This window comes from Limulus polyphemus, unplaced genomic scaffold (genome assembly GCF_000517525.1).
Source record: "Limulus polyphemus unplaced genomic scaffold, Limulus_polyphemus-2.1.2 Scaffold3110, whole genome shotgun sequence".
Lineage (NCBI taxonomy): Eukaryota > Metazoa > Arthropoda > Merostomata > Xiphosura > Limulidae > Limulus > Limulus polyphemus.
In genome coordinates this window covers 33980-52919 of record NW_013668720.1, presented here as the reverse complement: position 1 = coordinate 52919, position 18940 = coordinate 33980, and the positions used below count along the sequence as shown (strand labels likewise).

The following is an 18940-nucleotide window of genomic DNA, read 5'->3' as shown; positions in this document are numbered from 1 at the left end:
ATATATTTTTTATTAAGTCTTAAGTTTGTAAAGCAATGTTTCTCGCATGCCTTTTTTTTTTCTTTTCACATCTTGCCTATCTATCATGCAAAGTAATTTTCATTTTAAGATTAGAAATATTTTTATGCATCAAAATATTTTAAAATTTCACATGCAAAATCTTTATAATGTCCAGATAGCTATCAAACATTTTTTAAGAAAAAACTGTACATTTTATCTGTTATTTTCAGTAATTAATAAATGTATGTGTTCGGTAAATTTGACCTATTTTGCAACCACCATAAAAAATTAGGAAATAAACATAAATTTTGCCTCTTTCATTCTAGAATGAACACAAATTATAAGCCTTCAAATATTTTGCACGTGGAGGACATGAAACAAAATATTTTTTTAGGTTTTATATATATATACTTTTGAATAAATAAAAAATCATAAATTATTACATCAATAGCATAGAATTCTACTATAATTTATCAAACTTAGTAACTAAGCTGTATTTGGGTCTAAAAAAAATACTAAATTTCGATCAGACTAAAGACACAACCTACCTCTTTGAAATCTTGGTTCAAAAGAAAGAAATGGCATTAGGTACATTAGAAATGCTGAGAAAACCACTAGCTTCCAATTACTTATTCATGACATATATAGAAGTAAGTGTATATAAGGTAGCTTTTCCAAAAATGGAAAGAAGTTAGCAGGATACCACTCTGTTTGATTTATTACATGAGCAATATCTTAGCAAATAGAAAAGATAAAACCTTCTTACTTTATATTCTAGCTTGTCAATATCGGTAGTATAGACTTAGTATTTTGACTTCATAAACATCTAATTTGAACCATTGAACATACCACGTGACACACACAAAAATAGATGTTTAACTGTGTTTTTAACATTTACTTTTAAATTAAGAAATTGAGTGTTGTTTAGTTCTAAAATTTGAATTATAATCTGCAGTTTGATACCAAACTTATTGACATAAGTTCATGAAATAGTAGTTCAATAAAATTTTGAATGTGAGTCAACAAACGAGATGACATGGCCTTTCACCTGTGACCCGTTTTGAAAGGGTTAAAGAGGTTAGAGTATGACAGTTTAAAATTAGTGTAAGTGTATTATATGTATTAAAGTGTGTCTTAACCCTCTCTGCTTGGGCATCATTTACTGTGTATGTCATGAGGTCTTAGTGAACTACATTCAAATTTTATCAAACTAAGTTTTGTTTATGTTATACCACTTAGTATAGCATAAAATCTTAGTTAATAATCTATATTTTAATAGTACATAAGTTTTAAGTTCTTAATTTTGTAAGTCATTATTAAAACATCCTGAAATCCCCTATTGAAATGTGACATATTTTCTCTAGGCATCTTCTCTTCTCTATTTTATTCACCACCCCTCCAATTATTATGAAATTTAACGTAAATTACTCACTATAAAATTATCATTGCTCAGACAAACCATAATTTTTATAGCCTTCAATTTTGTTTGGTTACAGAGCCATCAAATATACAATCAGACCCCTTTTGCCACACCCACCTGTCACATCCTCTTTTTCAGGATTTGTTAATAATTCTCTCTTATGTTTAATACTATATTATTTATAATATATTGAAAGCCATGGTTTTCATTTATCAAATGATGTATCATATTACATTGTTTTCTGTATACAGAATTGTCAGTTTCTCTGTTAGTACAGGCTTTGTTCCCATGGGAAAGATAGTGACTAGCTTGGATGAATTTGTAATGGCTCTTGTGATAGTTAAGGGAAATTGTCTGCTTTTTGCATGGTATTATTCTTTGTTGCATTATTTAAATGAATAAAAATTCAGTCCGTTACTACCATTAGTATGAAAAAGTAGGGTTTAGTGTCATCAACAGCAAAAAAAGAAGACCCTAGTAAGTACTTTATTTTTTGTTTATCATGTTTATTCTTTATTTATTATTATAAAAGTAACTAAAATGTAAAAATAGGGATCTCTTAAGTTTTATTAAGTTTGGATTAAGTGTAACAAATAATAATAATATAATACAAATGTTTTACGAGATATGCACATGAGCAGCTCATGGGTAATGTAATTCAATAGCATGACATCAGCTCCATGTTTTCCAAGTGATTTACAACTTATAATGATGCAGATTGTAGTCAGGCAAGGTTCAAATGGCAATAAAACAATAAAATGTAAGTATAAATAGATGTATACTGTTATGAGTTTAAAGCTACTCAGGGTAAACAAATGTAGTTTTATGTTACAATTTGAAGTCATTCTAGATATATTTCAGTTTTTTTCTTTGGTGGTTATGAGGTCTGTGAAATTGGCCAACCTTGTATAGAATTAGGGTTGAGAAAATAACAGATAAAATATAAAGTTTTACTGAAAACAAACATTTGAAATGTATTTAGGTGGTTTCAGAGATTACACAAATGAAATTTGAGATTATTGAGATGAAGAAAGTATTTTTAATCTTAACATGAAAACGACTTTGCACATGGATCAGTCAAAGTAAATACTCAATATATTCCTGGAGGAATCTTTTTTTAGTTTATTAAAAATACTTCACTAAAAAAATATGATTTTTGTATGTGAAAGACTTAAAATGTTCACTGAAATTTGCCAAATTTTGTGGAAATATACATACTATATTTAACGTTAGTAGTATGGAAACTATAAAGACTTTAAAGAAGTACAAAGAGGTCACGTGGTTGGTCAGATTGACCAAATGCATATTGAGAGAGTTAATTTCTTTGAATTTGTACACTAATTAGCCAGTTTATTAAGACATTTTCACATATGTTTGTAGAACTCTATTTTCTTATGCAAAATACACTGATTACATGATTGTAAATCAAGAAATGTAATCTTATGGTTAATCTATAACTCAGTGGGTAAGAGCAAGGACCTCTATGATTTTGAAAGAGGCATGATGTGGATATCTGTCTTGTAGAAGCATCATTATTAAAGACTATTTCTTTGGCCGTCAGAGGCAGTCAAAAGTGAGCCCAAATTTTACCAAGAAGATTGAGTTAGAGCATTTTGACTGACTAAAGGAAAAGACAGCATTACAAGTTTTAAAGAACACAGATGATAGACTTTATCCTGATAGATTAATCACTTCGAAAGAAGTCAGTGTATTGGATTATCTCTATCTCTACCATGTGAATGAAATTGGAAAAGCTGTCATATGGCAGGGAAGGTGCAGACTGAAAAGCACTTTATAATCTCAGGTGCTAAACAGGGGGCACAGTTTCACTGATGCTTGAAGCACAAACTGAAGAAGTTGAGTGACTGGAAGTATTTGATATGGATTGAGGAAATTGGGGAGCAAAAACATGTAATGGGCTTGATCCTGGTTTTATTGTTATTACCATGCATATCATTGAAAATGGTATTATGGAATGGAAATATACTTCTGGAAAAGGTCATATCCTTCTATTCTTTTAGAAGGGTGATTAGTATCCAGAATGTTGCTGAACTTGCCCTTTCCATTGTGTTACATTTTCATCTTGATTGACAGTAGGTTTCCAGAAAATATGCAACAATCAACTGCAGTCATGCTACCTAAGTTATTTTAAACATTATGAACAGTTCAGTCATAATTTTTAGCTGACACAATGAATTGTAATCTTATTGATTGTCTTTGCAATAAATTTGAATATTGCCAACATCTTTCAAAAAGTTTTATTCTGTGCTTCTTAAGGAGTGGATTAAAATTGAATAAAACACCTTTGGCATTCGTGGATTCTATACCACACTTAATCCAGGCTATTATCATGGTAAAAAGTGGTTTAACACAAAACTGGGGTTAAACCCATTTATTAACTAAATGGCTAGTTAATACATTGACAGTTTTAATATTTCATTTAGATAAAACATTTTATTTTGAAATTTTCCACTCAGTGGTTTGTTATATTTGTACAAAACTTGAATATAAACCTGTAGTAACACATATGCCTATAGAATAAAACAAGTTAAACATACATAAAAGAAAAAGTTAAAACTTTCAGTTAGTAAAGCAAATATGGGAAACAAGTTACCAGACTGTTAAATATCAAGTGTAATGTGTTGCCCTGGATTAGTACACAGTTTTAATTATTTGACTTAATAGTGGAAGAAATGAAATATCAGATTTCCAGACTGCAGCAGCAAAAGGTTCAGCTAGAGAGCAACTTGAAGCAGTATCAGACAGACTACAAGATTTTAAAAGATCATCAAGCTATACTGTTGGAGGAGAACAGAAAAAATGTACCACACAAGGATCATGTGGAGGCTATGTTGGAGACTCGTAGGTAATGCTTTTAAGATGGAGTTCATAGAAATCATAAAAATTGTGGAACAGTTCAGATTTGTGAATAGGATGTTGAAGTTATTTGATGTTGTATAAATTAGTTTAAGCTATAAAATTTAAACAGTAGCTCCAAACCACTTAAAATAGAAAAAAACATGAAACTAAAAGTGCTTCTTGAATGTGAAAGTTTTTGTGTATATGTGAAATATCACTCCTGCATTATCTTTGCCTTATCATCTTCATAAGTAAATGAGCTTTGTCAGTATATCTCACTTTGTTAGTTTTTTTCATTTTGTTTGATTTGCTTTTATTTCAAATGTTTCAGCTATAGGTGTTAAGTGGAATTAAAAAAATTTGAGTTATTTGCTTCTCAGCAATATAATCACTTTTTTTTATTTTACTGCCCTAAAATTATTTACAGCAAAAATGTATATAATTTATCATGTTAAGAATAAGGTGAACTAGTTAGATAATAGTCTGTTATGGCATCAAATAATCAATAAAAATATTATAAAAGCAATAAACAATTGTTGCATAAATTTTAAAGTGATAAAAAATGCAAATAAATGTATTGTACATTTAACTTTTTAGAAGTTAAATATGGTTCTAAAGTAACAAGATCTTTTTGCTTTATGAAGCACTAGCAAAAGTACCGGCTTCGCTCAGGTTATTAGGGTGATATATTCTAGATGACTATGTCAGTGTGTGTATTCTGAACCCATTTTAGCATAAAAGTATAACCTACATACTTTTGTTGCTAAGCAACATGACATAAGAGCCATTATTGGAATGCATTTTCTGTATATTATGAGTGCAAATGTTTAGGTTTCTAGGTTCTTTTTTCTTGGAGCTATGGTGGTCACAGTTATTTTTTATGTGGTTTTTTTTGTAGCTTGCCTCTTAAAAGATGTACATGCACATGGATAAGTGATAATATTCTGTTGCACACCCTCAGGATCCACTTATTATGGGTGCAAAATTTCAAGTTTCTAGATTCTTTCCTCTTGGAGCTATGGTGGTCATACACACAGACCCACAGACATGCTCTTTTATTATATATATGAAGCTTTCCAGTATGGTTTTCTGGCCTTGAGGACTATGGTTATAAGACACAAAGAATGTGGAGGTTATACAAGTTAATAAAAATGTGAAATAAATAAGTATTGAAACAAAAAGAAGTTTATTAATCTTATAACTTGTCTGTTTATATATAATTAAAACAACCTTCTCTCTCTCTCTCAATATTATTGTGAAACACTATTGAATTTATTAATTAGCTAACTTCTCTGCCTACAGTTTTTGTTTCTTACTGAAGTTTCAAAGAAACATTCTTCATCAGGTAATAGAACTACTACTTAAACCCTCATCTATTGGATGCTAAACAATGAAAGCCAGTACTCATGTAGGTGGAAGTACAGCCAAGGATTGCCTAACCTTTGAGTTTAAATGTTACAACTAGATTTATGTGCATTGGCATCCACTTTATGCTTCTATCTTTTATTGACTGGGAAAGCCATCATTCATGTATTGAACCCTCTAGTCTTAAATACTATAAGAGAAAATTAAGATTAGATGGTTAGTCAAGTAATTTCTAAGGTTCTGCACAGAACCATTGCTTTTGACAAGCTATGTTTTCATTGAAAGAATTTGGTATCTTTTGTTTATTTTTTTATTCTGTTTTGTTTTGCATAGGTTTAAGGAAAACATTATTATATAAGATAGAATAATGGTAGAATTAACTCTAATTTTTGTTCTGTTTGCCTTTTTCAGTTAGTGATATTGGTCTCCTTTAACCTGTAGGTTGATTCTTAAGGATTTTATATTCTTTCATCAGTACTTACGTACATTATTCGGGAATCATCACCAAACATGTATGCTCTTTCAGCCATGGGGACATTATAACATGATGGTCAATCCCATTGTTAACTGCTAAAAGAGTGGCTCAATGGTTGGTGGTGGGTGATTTTTGACTAGCTGCTTTCATTCCAGTCTACAGCTTCAAAATTAGGGATGGACTAGCACAGGCTGCTCTCGAGTAGCTTTGCATGAAAATTCAACAAAAATTCATGTAGATTCTTTCTCTGACAGGCTGCTAAATGAACTGAAGAGGAAACATGAGGACCAAGTTGAGAAACTAGAAGAACAGTTACAGGTAAAGTCCAACATAATGTTGGTAGGCCAAGCAGAGATATTAATGGTTATCTGTTAGTTGAGATCTTGCTATGTTAACAGATGTTCAAATGTAATAATGTTTTATTTTTATGGTGAATGTGTAAATATGGGTATACACAACTTATCTAGGTGGTATCAATGCAGTTTCATAAATACATCATTTATCTTACATAAGGTTATAGGGTACTTGATCTTTGAGTTTTTAGTTGTATATGTAAAGTTTAAATAAATTCAAAGAATGAATTCAAAACCTGAATGGAAAATATTAGTTTTTATGATATAAATTCTAGAAATGGGAATATATTTCCAGAAGTATTATGTTACTAGACCTTCCAAGAACTGTGGTATGTGATGTTCATTTAATTTACATGGCAATTCGTTAAAAAAAAAATTACAATGGATAGTTAGTGTTATTCTCTTGAAATCGTGGCTCTTTCTTGCAAAAACATTGCCTACATCCTAAAAATATTTCCACTTATCAAAAGCATTGAAAAATAATTTTATTTTTACTGTCTTGTTTTCTCTGTGGCCTGCATTTTTGTTTGGCTTGGCTATTTCTGGAAAAAAAGATAGTCCTCTCCAGATTGTTTGAGCAATACAAGTAAAAATACATTTGACATGTTTATCTTTTTACTTGTACATTTTATTAAATAATTCCTTATGAATGACATTTATTGAAGTCGTAAAATGATCGAAAACTAATTGTATATGTAGCATTTGTTGTAAAAATCTTTTAATATAAATGTATATAAACAGATATGTAAATTTATAATAAATAATTATAAAATGCTAAAATAACTATCAGAGCTTGTAATGATAATGAGTATCTTTCAAATTACTAACAATATCTGGAATATGCAGAAATAAATATACGATACTCAAGTGGGTGTATCTTGTTGTGGTATAGATTGAGTGAACGTCAGGCATGGGCATTTTTCCACCAACATACCTTTTTGACCATCCTCACTGAGTAGTCTCATGATTCATGTGATGTTGGAAAGAAAAATCAAGGGAGGCAAGGTGTAATAATGTTGTCAGGTTTTTATTTATGTGTTATAGGCAGGATTCTTTACAGTAAGTGTCTGTGACTTGTTGGCAATAAATTTCAACAATAAATGGACAGCACACAATCTACTTGTTTGAAAATAATGTATTCTGATACAGAACCTTGCCTCCTCTCACAGTTGTAGCTATTATCGTTCAGTGCTGCCCTCTATATGCAAAAATGTTTTCACATGCCACAAACCTTGAGCTCCCACATACCCCACGATCAATGGGGTTCACTGCGTCTTACATGTAAATCATCATCCAATAGTAGTGCAACACACCCTCCTGATGCATGTAACTCCCTCTATTTGATTCTACCAAACTATCGCATCTCATTAGGCAGTGGTCTAGTGCAGACGTTTTTTCACTTGTGCTTTCTCTTTTTTTTCTCTTTTTGTGTGTGTCTGCAAAGTAGTGATTTAACTGTATTATTATGTTGCTACAGTTGGTTTTCTGTAGTATTTTACCACAATAACTTACCTTTGTTTACGAATTTTGATTTTTTCACTTTTCGAATTCTTCACAGTGTATGAGGAATTCTGAGTTTCATGTTACAACTTGTGACATTCTTCTCTCTACTTCACATGCCATTACACAGGCTTCATGTTGGGGTGGGGGGTCTCCACTAATGGGTTTTTTTGGCTATCATTCATCAGGCAATTGATTATATGAGTCGACCTTTTTCTCCAGACAGTGTTCAGGTTCCTTCTTAATCGTGTTAACCTGTTCATCATGAGGAGGAATTTTACAGCTTTTTTCCTCCACCTAACTATGCCATGCCTTCCCAAGCCTCTTCTACAGAATATGCCAGGCTTAACTAAGTTTTTCGGATATGATTTCTCAAGTGTGTTCTATTATATTGATTTCATCCTTAGAGTACCTTGTTTCCACTCATTCTACTTGACATCAGAGTTCATGCTGAGCATTTCATTTCTCATTATGTTTTGTCTTATCATCAGACTGATCAACTATTTCTTGACTACCAAGAATTGGAGCCACTTTTGCCAGTGTAGGGGGCTGACTGTGAGAATCCTATTTGTTTCTCCCAAGACCATTTTTCTGCCTTCATATTACCCTAACAGTTCTCTTATGGTACCTGTCCACCATACACCTTCTTTCTGAGGCACTCCACCAATCCTCTGAGGGTTTTTCAGGGGTTACCCTTTCCCTCATTACTTCCACATTGGCATGGTTTTTTTCCTCAGCTCTATCCCATCACACGTGGTTTATTTGCTGTTGGATTCTTATTATGAGGGATGCTGTCTGGTTGTAGGTTAGTCTACCTTTCGCTTATCTTCGTTACTTATGGCTGGCTCCTTTTCTCTATCCATCTATTTTTGAAGATATTCCTCAGTCTTTTGACCCTTTCATCTTTGGTTGCTCCTTTTTCTCATCCCAACCTCATGCCCTCTCCCATAACCATTTTTGTACTGCACCTTCGCATCCTTTACAAGTTCCTACCACTAGCAGGTCGACACTTTGTAGTGTTTCGAAGTCGGATTCATTGTTGCCAGCAGTTCTGGTGATTATCAGGTGTTTTCCAGTCCAGTGGGGTCTTGTTTGGCCGATTTCGTTCCCTTGTAATGGGAATTTACTACCAGTCCTTGGGTGATCCAAGTTTTGTCAGAATGACATTTCATCCTTTCCCTTTGCCCACCCTCGTTGTCTCCTGTATTGGTATCATTCCCGTTACCTCAGGTTCCCACTACCAGTCAGCTTCTATCTGCAGCTGTGCAGACTCTTCTATCACAGAGAGCTATCAAGCCTGTCAACCTGTCTTCCCCATGCTTTTACTCCAGGCTTTTTGTCATCCCCAAGAAAACTGTTGACTGGATTCTTGTGATCGATTTGTCCTGCCTCAATCAAATTTTGGATCTTTCCTGCATTACCATGGAGTCCTTTCTCACACTGAGGTGGGCTTTTTCTTCAGGACTACGGGATGATCAAGGTAGATATCTCGAATGCTTATCTCCATATTCTTATTTTTCATCAGTCCAGATATTATCTTCAGTTTGTTCACTATAGGGATGTGTATCAGTTTTGTGCCTTGCCTTTAAGGCTTGCTTTGGCACCATATATATTTTGTCGGGTAGTCAAAGCCTTTGCCTGACTTCTGCATGCTCGAGGGTTGCATTTACACCACTATATGAACTAGCTCCTGTTAACTCATTTCGAACTGGAGTCTTCTCAATACACATATCTGCTACTGACAGAAGCAGCTCATGTTGGTTGGATTCTCAAGTTACAGAAGTTTTTCCTTTTGCCTCCCAATATCTTATTTACTTGGGTTTGTCTTTCAACACCCACCTTCATCAGGCCCAACCTTCTCAACTTCATCTCCATTTGATGGAGCTTTCAGTTCTCTATGTTTTTGCTTCTCTCTCTCTTTCTGCACTTGAAGTTCTATCACTTTTTCTTCCATAGAAGTCCTATCCCCTTGGAATGGCACATATGTGTTCTCTTCAGTGAACTTCGCACGACTAATGGAATCTTGCTTCGGATCTCTTGGACTCCCTAATTACCCTTCCCCCTTCCCTTATATTTGATCTGCACTGGTGGTTGAATGTTCCTTTTGTGGTAGAACATTCAAACTCCTTTATTGGGCCCACATGCTATGGTATTGTCTCCTTATGTGTCATGTTCCTGGTGCTTTCAACCTCGCAGCAGATCACCTTTCCAGACCCGATAAGGTTTATCCCATGGAATGGTCTCTCGATTCCCAGGTTTTTAGGTGGCCCTGCAATTGATGGGGTACTCCTAATCTGGATGCTTTTGCCACTTTCCTCATCTCCAAGATACCTCTTTTTTGGTCTCTCTTTCCTCATCCTCAGGACCTGGCTATGGATGCTTTCAAACAGGACTGGACCAACTTGTACCTTTATGTTTACCCTCCTGACTCCTTCCCAGGGTGATTTCGGTCATCCATGCCACTCCATGTCAGGTCTTTCTGATTGCTCCTTACTGGCCTGTGCAACTTTGGTTTCCTTGTCTCAGTCAGATCCTACCTACACCTCTGTTGCCTCTTCATCTCACTCCATCTCTACTTCACCAACCTTGGGCACTGGTCCTACACTCCACTCTTCATACCCTATGACTTCATGTCTGGCCTTTATCAGGTCCTTGGGAAGGTATTAGGATTTTCAAGGCGTGTTGCCTTCCTTTTAGCTCAGAACATTTGACTCCCTGACATGAGGTATCAATATAAATGGACCATCTTCCATCAGTGGCCTTTGAGTTCGAGTTTTTCCGCTTCTCGACCCATGGTTCCTCATATTACAGATTATCTCACCTGGCTGTTCGATCATGGGGCTTCTCTCTATAGCTGGTTATCATGCGCCTTATCCAGCACCTATAATTTTTGCTGTACCATTTGGTGTTTTCCTCTCCTATTATCTCCCTTTTATGGCACTCCTTCTGGATACATAGACATCCTCATGAGATGGTTCTTCTGGATTGCAATTTCAATCTCGTTCTTCACTGCCTTACACTCCCTCCATTTGAAAGTTTGTCTTCATATTCCTTGTTTCACCTATCCCTTACAACTAATTCTCTACTCTTTTTTTTTCCTGTAGACATTGTCAGTCTGATAACTTTACCATCAATGTTTTATGTATTCCATTCCATTCTACATATGTTCTTCTTTATCCGCATACCTTCCTTACCCAAAATTTCGATAGCTCATGAGGGACATTTTTCCTTCTCGACAATTTCCACTTTTTCCATTTCTCATCTTTATTCCTGGACTGATCTGGATAGACTTCTGTGTCCTGTACATGCTCTTTGTTGTTACATTGCTCTTATGACCTCCCTCCATGGTTCTCCATCCTGCCTTTTCACACCTTTCTCCTTCTACCCTAATGGGTTGGGTTACTCAACTGACTAGATTGGCACATTTCTCCTTGTATTATTCTTCTTGACATCTGTTCTAAGTGTCATTGCATCAGATCAGGCAGGTACCTTTTCCATAGCTTATTACCTTCATCATATGTTGGAGGAAATTCTTCAGTTTGGTATGTAGACTACACCTCATATGTTCATCTCCCACTGTTTTCATTGGCTGAATATTTCTTTCTCGTCAACCTTCAGTGTGTCTGTGACTACATATGTTATCTTTTCTACATATATTTCTCCTTCCAATGGCATGTCCCATTTAGGTTTAGATCTCACTCAGTTGCAAGCATTGCCTGTCCATGTATCCTCCGGTGGGACAGTGATAAGTCTTTGGATTTACAATTCTAAAGTCAGGGGTTTGATTCCCTTCAGTGGACACTGCAGGTGGCCCAATGTGGCTTGCTATAACAAAATACACACACACACACCTGTCCAGGTATACAAACTATTTCTCAAATCCACACTTTATGGTCAAGATATACACCCTTGGCCACTAATGCACACTCTTGAAATGGGATGTTCCACAAGATCGCTAATAGGTTTTCCTCATGCTATATTTGCTTATTAATATGCCCTTTCCAGGCTGTACTAATCCATGGACTTACATTGGTAAAGTAGAAGGGGTAGCTGCCCATCTCTGACGTCCCTTCGATTGAATAAATCAGGGACAATATGCTTTTCAATATAGGGTTTTTGTGGTCATCTATTAAACTGTCTCAAGTGCTGGCTTTTCTCTGACTTTACACCATTTTTATCCTGCCCTTGTTCTTCTAATGGAGTATGGGAGTCCTTGCCATTTTCCAGTTGCAAGCCACTGGGGTTGTGGACCATGGAGGTATCCTTTTGAATGTAATCACTTCCATTCAGTAGAAAGTAGGGCAGTGGTGTTCTGTTGATGTAGATGGCATGCAATCCTCTGATCATGTGATTCACCTCCATGCAGTGAGTCCTAGAGGTTGATGTTGCACCCAGTTTCTGTCTGGTTCTATCCGGAGTGGGAGGTTGCATATGTTTTGATGTAACAATCCTCAATGAAGCAATGAGAAACACATAGAAGTTTGAATAACAATTGAAATACCAAAGAGTTACATAAGCAAACCTGCAACAAATGATTGCTTCTAGAAATACTAAATTTAACATTCGCACTTTATAACTTTCTAAATTATCATTTAAATGAAACAGTCACATATATCTAACAACAAGCCCATCTTCAAGAAAAATATTAACAATATTTTTTTTACATTATATACAAAGACTTTTTTTTTTCAGTTCATACACACAGTCTCCTCATATAGTCTGCACCAACACTTGCAGTTCCCTTTTTGGTCTTTCGTCTGGCAAGGCTGCACCTTGACTGAATCACTGGTCGTACTCTCGATCTTGTGGTGCACAAGGTCTGTCTTGCCTGGTCTATCTGTGAAGACACCTGCATACTGGCACAGTTTTGCTTTTTGCTTGCCAGTCAGTTTAGCTTCCCCAGTAGAACTGTTGTGATAGATACATTACTCCTTTCTGGCCCTCTATCTTGTAAGTCTCTTTCCCTTTTGTCCTGTGCTCAACTTTCTTTTGGGCAATGTCCCAAAGTTTCTGCACTGAAGGGACTTTCTTCTCTGCTTCCTTCAAATCAGTAGACCTACTTTCGGGATGTCACTTTTCAAAACTTGAAGGGGCTTGATGTCTTACTTGCTCTTCTTCCCTTGAGCTCTTGTGGTGGCTGCAAAAGCCTTATCAGTTTTCTTTCTGTCTGGTTCCTTCAAACTTCTACTACCTGGTATGTATCCAATCACCAAGTCATATATTGGTACCTCCATACACATGGCTTCAAGGTCTCCCATGTAGTATGGAGTATTCGCCTATATTTTTGCTATGTGAAACTTTCTCACTGTCCCATCAGTCAGCACACACAGACGTACTTTGCCCATCATCTGAATATCAGATACTTGACAGGTTTTCACTTTTACACTAATGCACCCAGTGCCTCATAGTACCTTCACTTTCTTGTCCCAGACATAGTATTCACCTATTGGCATATTGTGATTTGTTGGCACTCTTGATATTTGTCACATGCTCCAATCACTACTGACACTGTTGGCCCATATTCTAACTTGACCATCAATCAACAGTTGACCATCAATCATGCACTGCTTAATCATTGAAATAGCACTTTCTTCTTGTGGTGAATTTGATGGGTTGATTCCATTCTGTTTCTTCTGGCAGCTACATCCATGATGACGTTCACTCTTTTTTGTTTCTTTGTAGGTATCTCCAGCTGCTTTATGTTGAAATTTCTGCTGTTGCTTGTTGGTGACAGTCTTGCACTTATTTGCAATGTCCTCATTTTATAACTAATATAGCATCTCTTCTCCCTTTTGTCAGTTGAGTTCTTGCCACCTTTGGTGGTATCCTGTTTCTGGTCATCCACCCCTGGTTTCCACCTTAACTGATTATTCTTGTACTTGCCAGTTATACTTCCTCCATGGGCTTCTATATACTATTTTGCTAGCTTCATTATCTTTTCCACATATTTTGGTGCTCTATCCTCTAGGAACAGTGACATGTCAGTGGAGCATGTGATCAAGTATTAGTAGATCTGCCAGTCCCTCAAAACTATTTTCACACTTGGCCTTGTCAGTCCATCTTGTGAAGTATTGCTGTAGTTGTGCCATAAACTGAAATACACTTTCTCCAGTATCAGGTTTGACTTCCGTGAACTTCTGACAGAAACCTTCCTCAGTAAGTTCATAATGTTTCAGCAAGACCACTTCTACTTTGTCATAGTCCATGGCCTCTTCTGACGTCATGCCTGCATACACTTTCTGTTCATCAAATTTGTGCAGCTTGGGTAAGCTGGTCCTGACCATTTGTCATTCTTCGTCCCTACCTCTTTCTGTAGGGTGGGTTTGACAATCTCAGTTTGTGCTCTTATTCTCTTTATTTGCATTCTCTTTTCTCACTTTTTATTCTTTCTCAGTTTCTGCTCTTATTCTGTCATTCCAGTCTCACCTTTTCTTCTTTCAGCCTTTCTTCGCTTCGAGTTAGATTCATGCCTTTAGTGATGAAACCTTTGAACATCTACCCACGTGTTTCCTGTGCGTGGTATTCTGTGAAAGGGAGAAGAGGATCCTGGTGGTTGAGGGGTATCATTGATGGGTCAGTTTATATCGGTGACACTTTGGCCTTGAATGTATGTAGACAGGTGGCCTTGGGGTGGCTCCCGCTGGGTCAGTTTACTGGTTCTGTTGGGCTAGGCTCAACTAAGTACCAGTTGGGTCCAGCATGGCCAGGTTGTTAGGGCACTTGATACACAATCTGAGGGTTGCGGGTTCGAATCCCCATCCCACCAAACATGGCCACCCTTTCAGCTGGAGGAGGGGGCATTATAATGTGATTATCAATCCCACTAAACTTTACTGGACACAATCCTCTATAGGATGGTGCTGATATTGATTTGAGGATCATTCTGTGGAGTGTATGCTCTCAGATCATAATCTTTCTGTCTTCAATACTGGTTCATTTACCTATTTTCATGCAGTCAGTCTTTTACTGCTATTAATCTATCTATCTACACTTTTTTTCTCTTTTTCTTCTTGGAGGGTTGACAGTGACCTACGGGACAGTGATAATTTTCCATCATTTTGAGGGAGACTGGCCATGGTCAATGCCGCCCGACCTGTGTGCCATGGTGGAAGTTGGAGCTGGCTCACTGGCTCTCCTTCACCAGTCTCTCGGAACTAGATCCTGCTGTTGTTAGTCTTCCATCTGTTAACAACTGTGTGGAGGCATTAACTGGTTGTTAACTTGACACATTTCTCACAGTATCCTCATCCATGGTGGTCTCCTGCTAGTAGGCATGGAAGGCTCAGAAACAGGCCTGGGATGTCTTTCACAGGTATCCCGCTTTTTCCAATCGCATTGCTTTCCAACTGGTCAGGTGTCAAAGTCAGAAGGAATCTTGGATTAAGTTCACTACCAGCATCTCTTCTACCACCAGTTTCAAAGTCATCTGGGACAAGATTTGGAAGGTCAATGAAAAGTATGCTTCCCATCCCACTTCCATTTTGCTCTCCAATGGCCAGGAAGTTTCTGATGTACAGAGCATCACTGATATTCTTGGGGAGTGTTTTTCCCATCTTTCAAACACTTCTGTCTCTTCTCTTGCCTTCTTGACCATCAAGTCTTGGGCTGAAAGATCCTCACTTTCCTTTCTGGCAAATTGTCTCTACAATTATAATCACCCATTTACACTGTTGAAACTTCAAATTGCTCATCATCAGTCTGGCAGTACACTGGTCAGACCTGTGCCATCTCTCTTCTGTCTCTCTTGCTCTTCTTCTGGTGGTTTTTAACTGGATTTGGCAGGAGAACGTGTTTCCTGATGCTAGGCACAAGGCTACTGTTTTCTCTTTTTCAAAGCCTGGGAAGGATCTCAAAATTCATTCTAATTATTATCCAATTGTTTTGACTATCTGTCTCTATAAGGTTTTGGAGAGGATGGTTAATGCATGTCTTGTTTGGTTTCTTGAATAAAACAACATCCTCTTGCATATCCAATGTGGTTTTCATCAACAGCACTTTGCTGTGGACCATATGATTCCTCAATATGGGAAGCCTTCCTGAAGAAAGGGCATCTTGTTTCTATCTTCTTTGACATTTTGTGGGACCCCCACTTCTATGGGTTGTGTGGCTATTTGCACATTTTTATTCATAACTTTTTACTTGACAGGAGATTCCAAGTCTGTGTGGGTTTGACCCTGTCCCATTCTTTCACACAGGAACTTGGAGCCTCTGAGAGTTGTGTCTTGAGTGTCACCCTTTTCAGTATAAAAATCAATGTTATCATTAAACAACTTCCTCCTACTGTTGCAAACAGCCTCTATGTCAATGACTTCCACATTTATTGTCAGTCATCAAACATGAGGTTTATTGAGCAGCAGCTTCAGGCTGCACTCACTCACTTGTTGGGATGTACTACAGCAGACGGTTCACCTTCTTTTTCTCTAAAATTGTGTACATTCACTTTTACTGCCAACAGGGTTTACACCCTAATCGTGAGCTTCGTCTAGGTGGTATTTTTCTTCCTGTGGTTTTTATGACAAAGTTCTTGGGGCTTCTGTTTGACCACAAGTGTACACAGGCACTGAACATCCTCTGTGTCCTCTCTTCTACGTTTTGGACCCTTTACACCATCTGGGGCTTGAACTCTGCAGGGGGATTTTTTACACTTCACCAGTCCACAGTCTGTACACTGAGACCCATAAGTCCTTGCTTTATGCTACTAAGCTTTGATCCTTACCGTGGCATCCCAGTTGGGGTTGTGTCTTCTTTCCTGTGTGGACTGTGCTCTTTCGGGATAGATTGTCTGCCATTCCTTCTTTTGGCCTTTATATACAGACACTGGCCGAATTGGATCTATTGTTGGATGACGTTGCTAAGTCTGATCAGCCCATCCCACCATGGCTCATTAACATCCCTACTCGTGATTTCTTTGAGTCATCTGAGGAGGACAGATACTCCTGATTACAAGTACCATCTTCTCTTTGCCAAATATCTTTCAAACCATTCTTCTATTCCCGTCTTTACGGATGGTTTGAAAGAGGTAACTCTGTAGTCTCTGCCATGGTTTGTTGTGGCCTCGATGATTACTCACAATATCCCCTCTATAGTTTCTTTGTTCACTAACTGTATTATTTACACAGACTCTCTTAGCTATCTACTGGCCTTGGAACTGCTTCATGTGAGATCTCACCTGTTCTCATTGACATTCAGAAATGACTGTCACACTTTTCTCTGTCTTCTGTTTCTATCCAATTTTCTGAATACCTGGCCATGTCAGTATTAGTGGGAACAAGCTTGCTGACATTGCAGCTAAGTCCTTCTGCTCTGGCATTGTCACAGCCATGCCTGTCCCATATAGGCAATATGCTCCTGTGATCAGGGCATGGCTTCATGCCATTTGGCAGTTGAGTTGGGGTGAGCAAATTCATAACAAGCTTTTCCAAATCAAACCAACTGTTGTTGTTGTTTGGACATCTAGTTTCCATAAGGATTGGAGGGAAGAAGTTGACCTGTGTAAGCTTTGTACTGGGCACAGTTTCCTAATTCATTATTTTCTTTTATGTGGAAATGATCTGCGAAAGCGTGCTTTTGTGATAGTCAAGTTACAATTGCTCTCGTGCTGTTGCTACAACTGTGGATGGCAGCACAATTTTAGAAATGTTTTTATCTGGGTTTACCCTTGATGTTGGACAGCATTATAGGTGATGGTGACACTATTCAGTTTGATTGTATTTTTAGTTTTTTACGGGCCACTGGTCTTTTTATGTCTATTAAATTTTTTTAACCTGACTTTTTTGGGCTTTTTTTTAGTTTTCAACTTGATTTCTTTTCATAGAATTTTACTATTTGTTTTTGTTTTTATGCTGGTTGTTTAGAGCAGATAGCCTAGTTGCTTTGTACCAAACAACCAACTGTAATGGACAGTGCCCTTAGGGCTAGTTGTTGGAGCTTTGACTGTACTGCTGATTACACCAAATTTATGTAGTTGAGGATTGTAGTGGCAGGTGGAGCTTACAAGTCGCTAACTTGAGGAGATTTATGGTTAGACTAAAGAAACTGATCCCAAGACTGATATTCAACACAATATATCAAATTTATTTAAGTTTCATAACATAAAATACACTTCTTTAATCATTTATTAACTCTTCATAAAAGGTTTGGGTTAACAACACTAATAATTATAACTCATATATAACATCAAGTTTCTTAGCTTTTATATGTTTCTTTAGAATCTATCCAAATTCACATTAACTAATTAAGAGAGAAATAGTTACTTCGCTCACAACATAGTTGATCTGGTAAACCTTTGCAGCTGGGAAACTTTCATGTTCATAGTTTCTGCATTATCAGCAACACTGGGGATAATCTCAATTCTTCCTGGAGAAAACCGATTTTCAGCTCTAGACACGAGTTTTTAAACCATATTTTCTTTGTAGTCTTTCAATTTTCCAAATAGTATTCCTAACTACCTGCAAGTAGTTCTAACATTTTATTGGTCAGTGTGTGTAATTGTTACTGTGATGGTGAGAGCTCCAGTCGCCTTTTTACTTGTACTATTACACTGATCTGAAGTAACAGATCTTGCATCAAAATGCCGATTTGAGATGTTATCGTAAACTTTTTAGTAGCCTTCACTGTACTGCTAACTCGGCATCAGTAACTTATCACTGTCAAACTTATGGCTAGCATTTTTCTAAACATCTCTGTTGTAGCTTCATTTTTTGTAACTGTTAACTCATGATTTTCAATACCATTTAACTCTTTCAGTAACCATTTTGTGCTTGTTATAGTTTCTATGCTATAACTTTTAAATTAGTAAGCGAATGTTAACGAAATTTGGCAGATTATCAGTAAATATTACAATGCTTTCACATGAAAAATCAAATTTTTTTATTGAGTCTTAAGGTTTGTAAATCAATGTTTTTCTCTTTTTTTTTCTTTCTTTTTGCATGTTCCCCATCTATCATGCAAAGTAATATTCATTTTAAG

At 36.6% G+C, this 18940-nt stretch overlaps 1 protein-coding gene across 5 annotated transcripts in view; it reads left to right on the top strand.

Annotated features, from left to right (window-relative positions):
* LOC106468680 (centrosomal protein of 89 kDa-like) overlaps positions 1-18940 on the top strand; it is a 121237-nt gene that overhangs the window by 80342 nt on the left and 21955 nt on the right. For all 5 annotated transcript variants that reach the window (XR_002612694.1, XM_022397043.1, XM_022397045.1 and 2 more), the window contains exons 11-12: positions 4106-4286; positions 6374-6437. Coding sequence is in view for 4 of the 5 variants with exons in the window: in XM_022397043.1 (XP_022252751.1) it covers positions 4106-4286; positions 6374-6437 (245 nt within the window). In the remaining variant the exon portion in view is untranslated. The remainder of the gene's footprint in view (positions 1-4105; positions 4287-6373; positions 6438-18940) is intronic.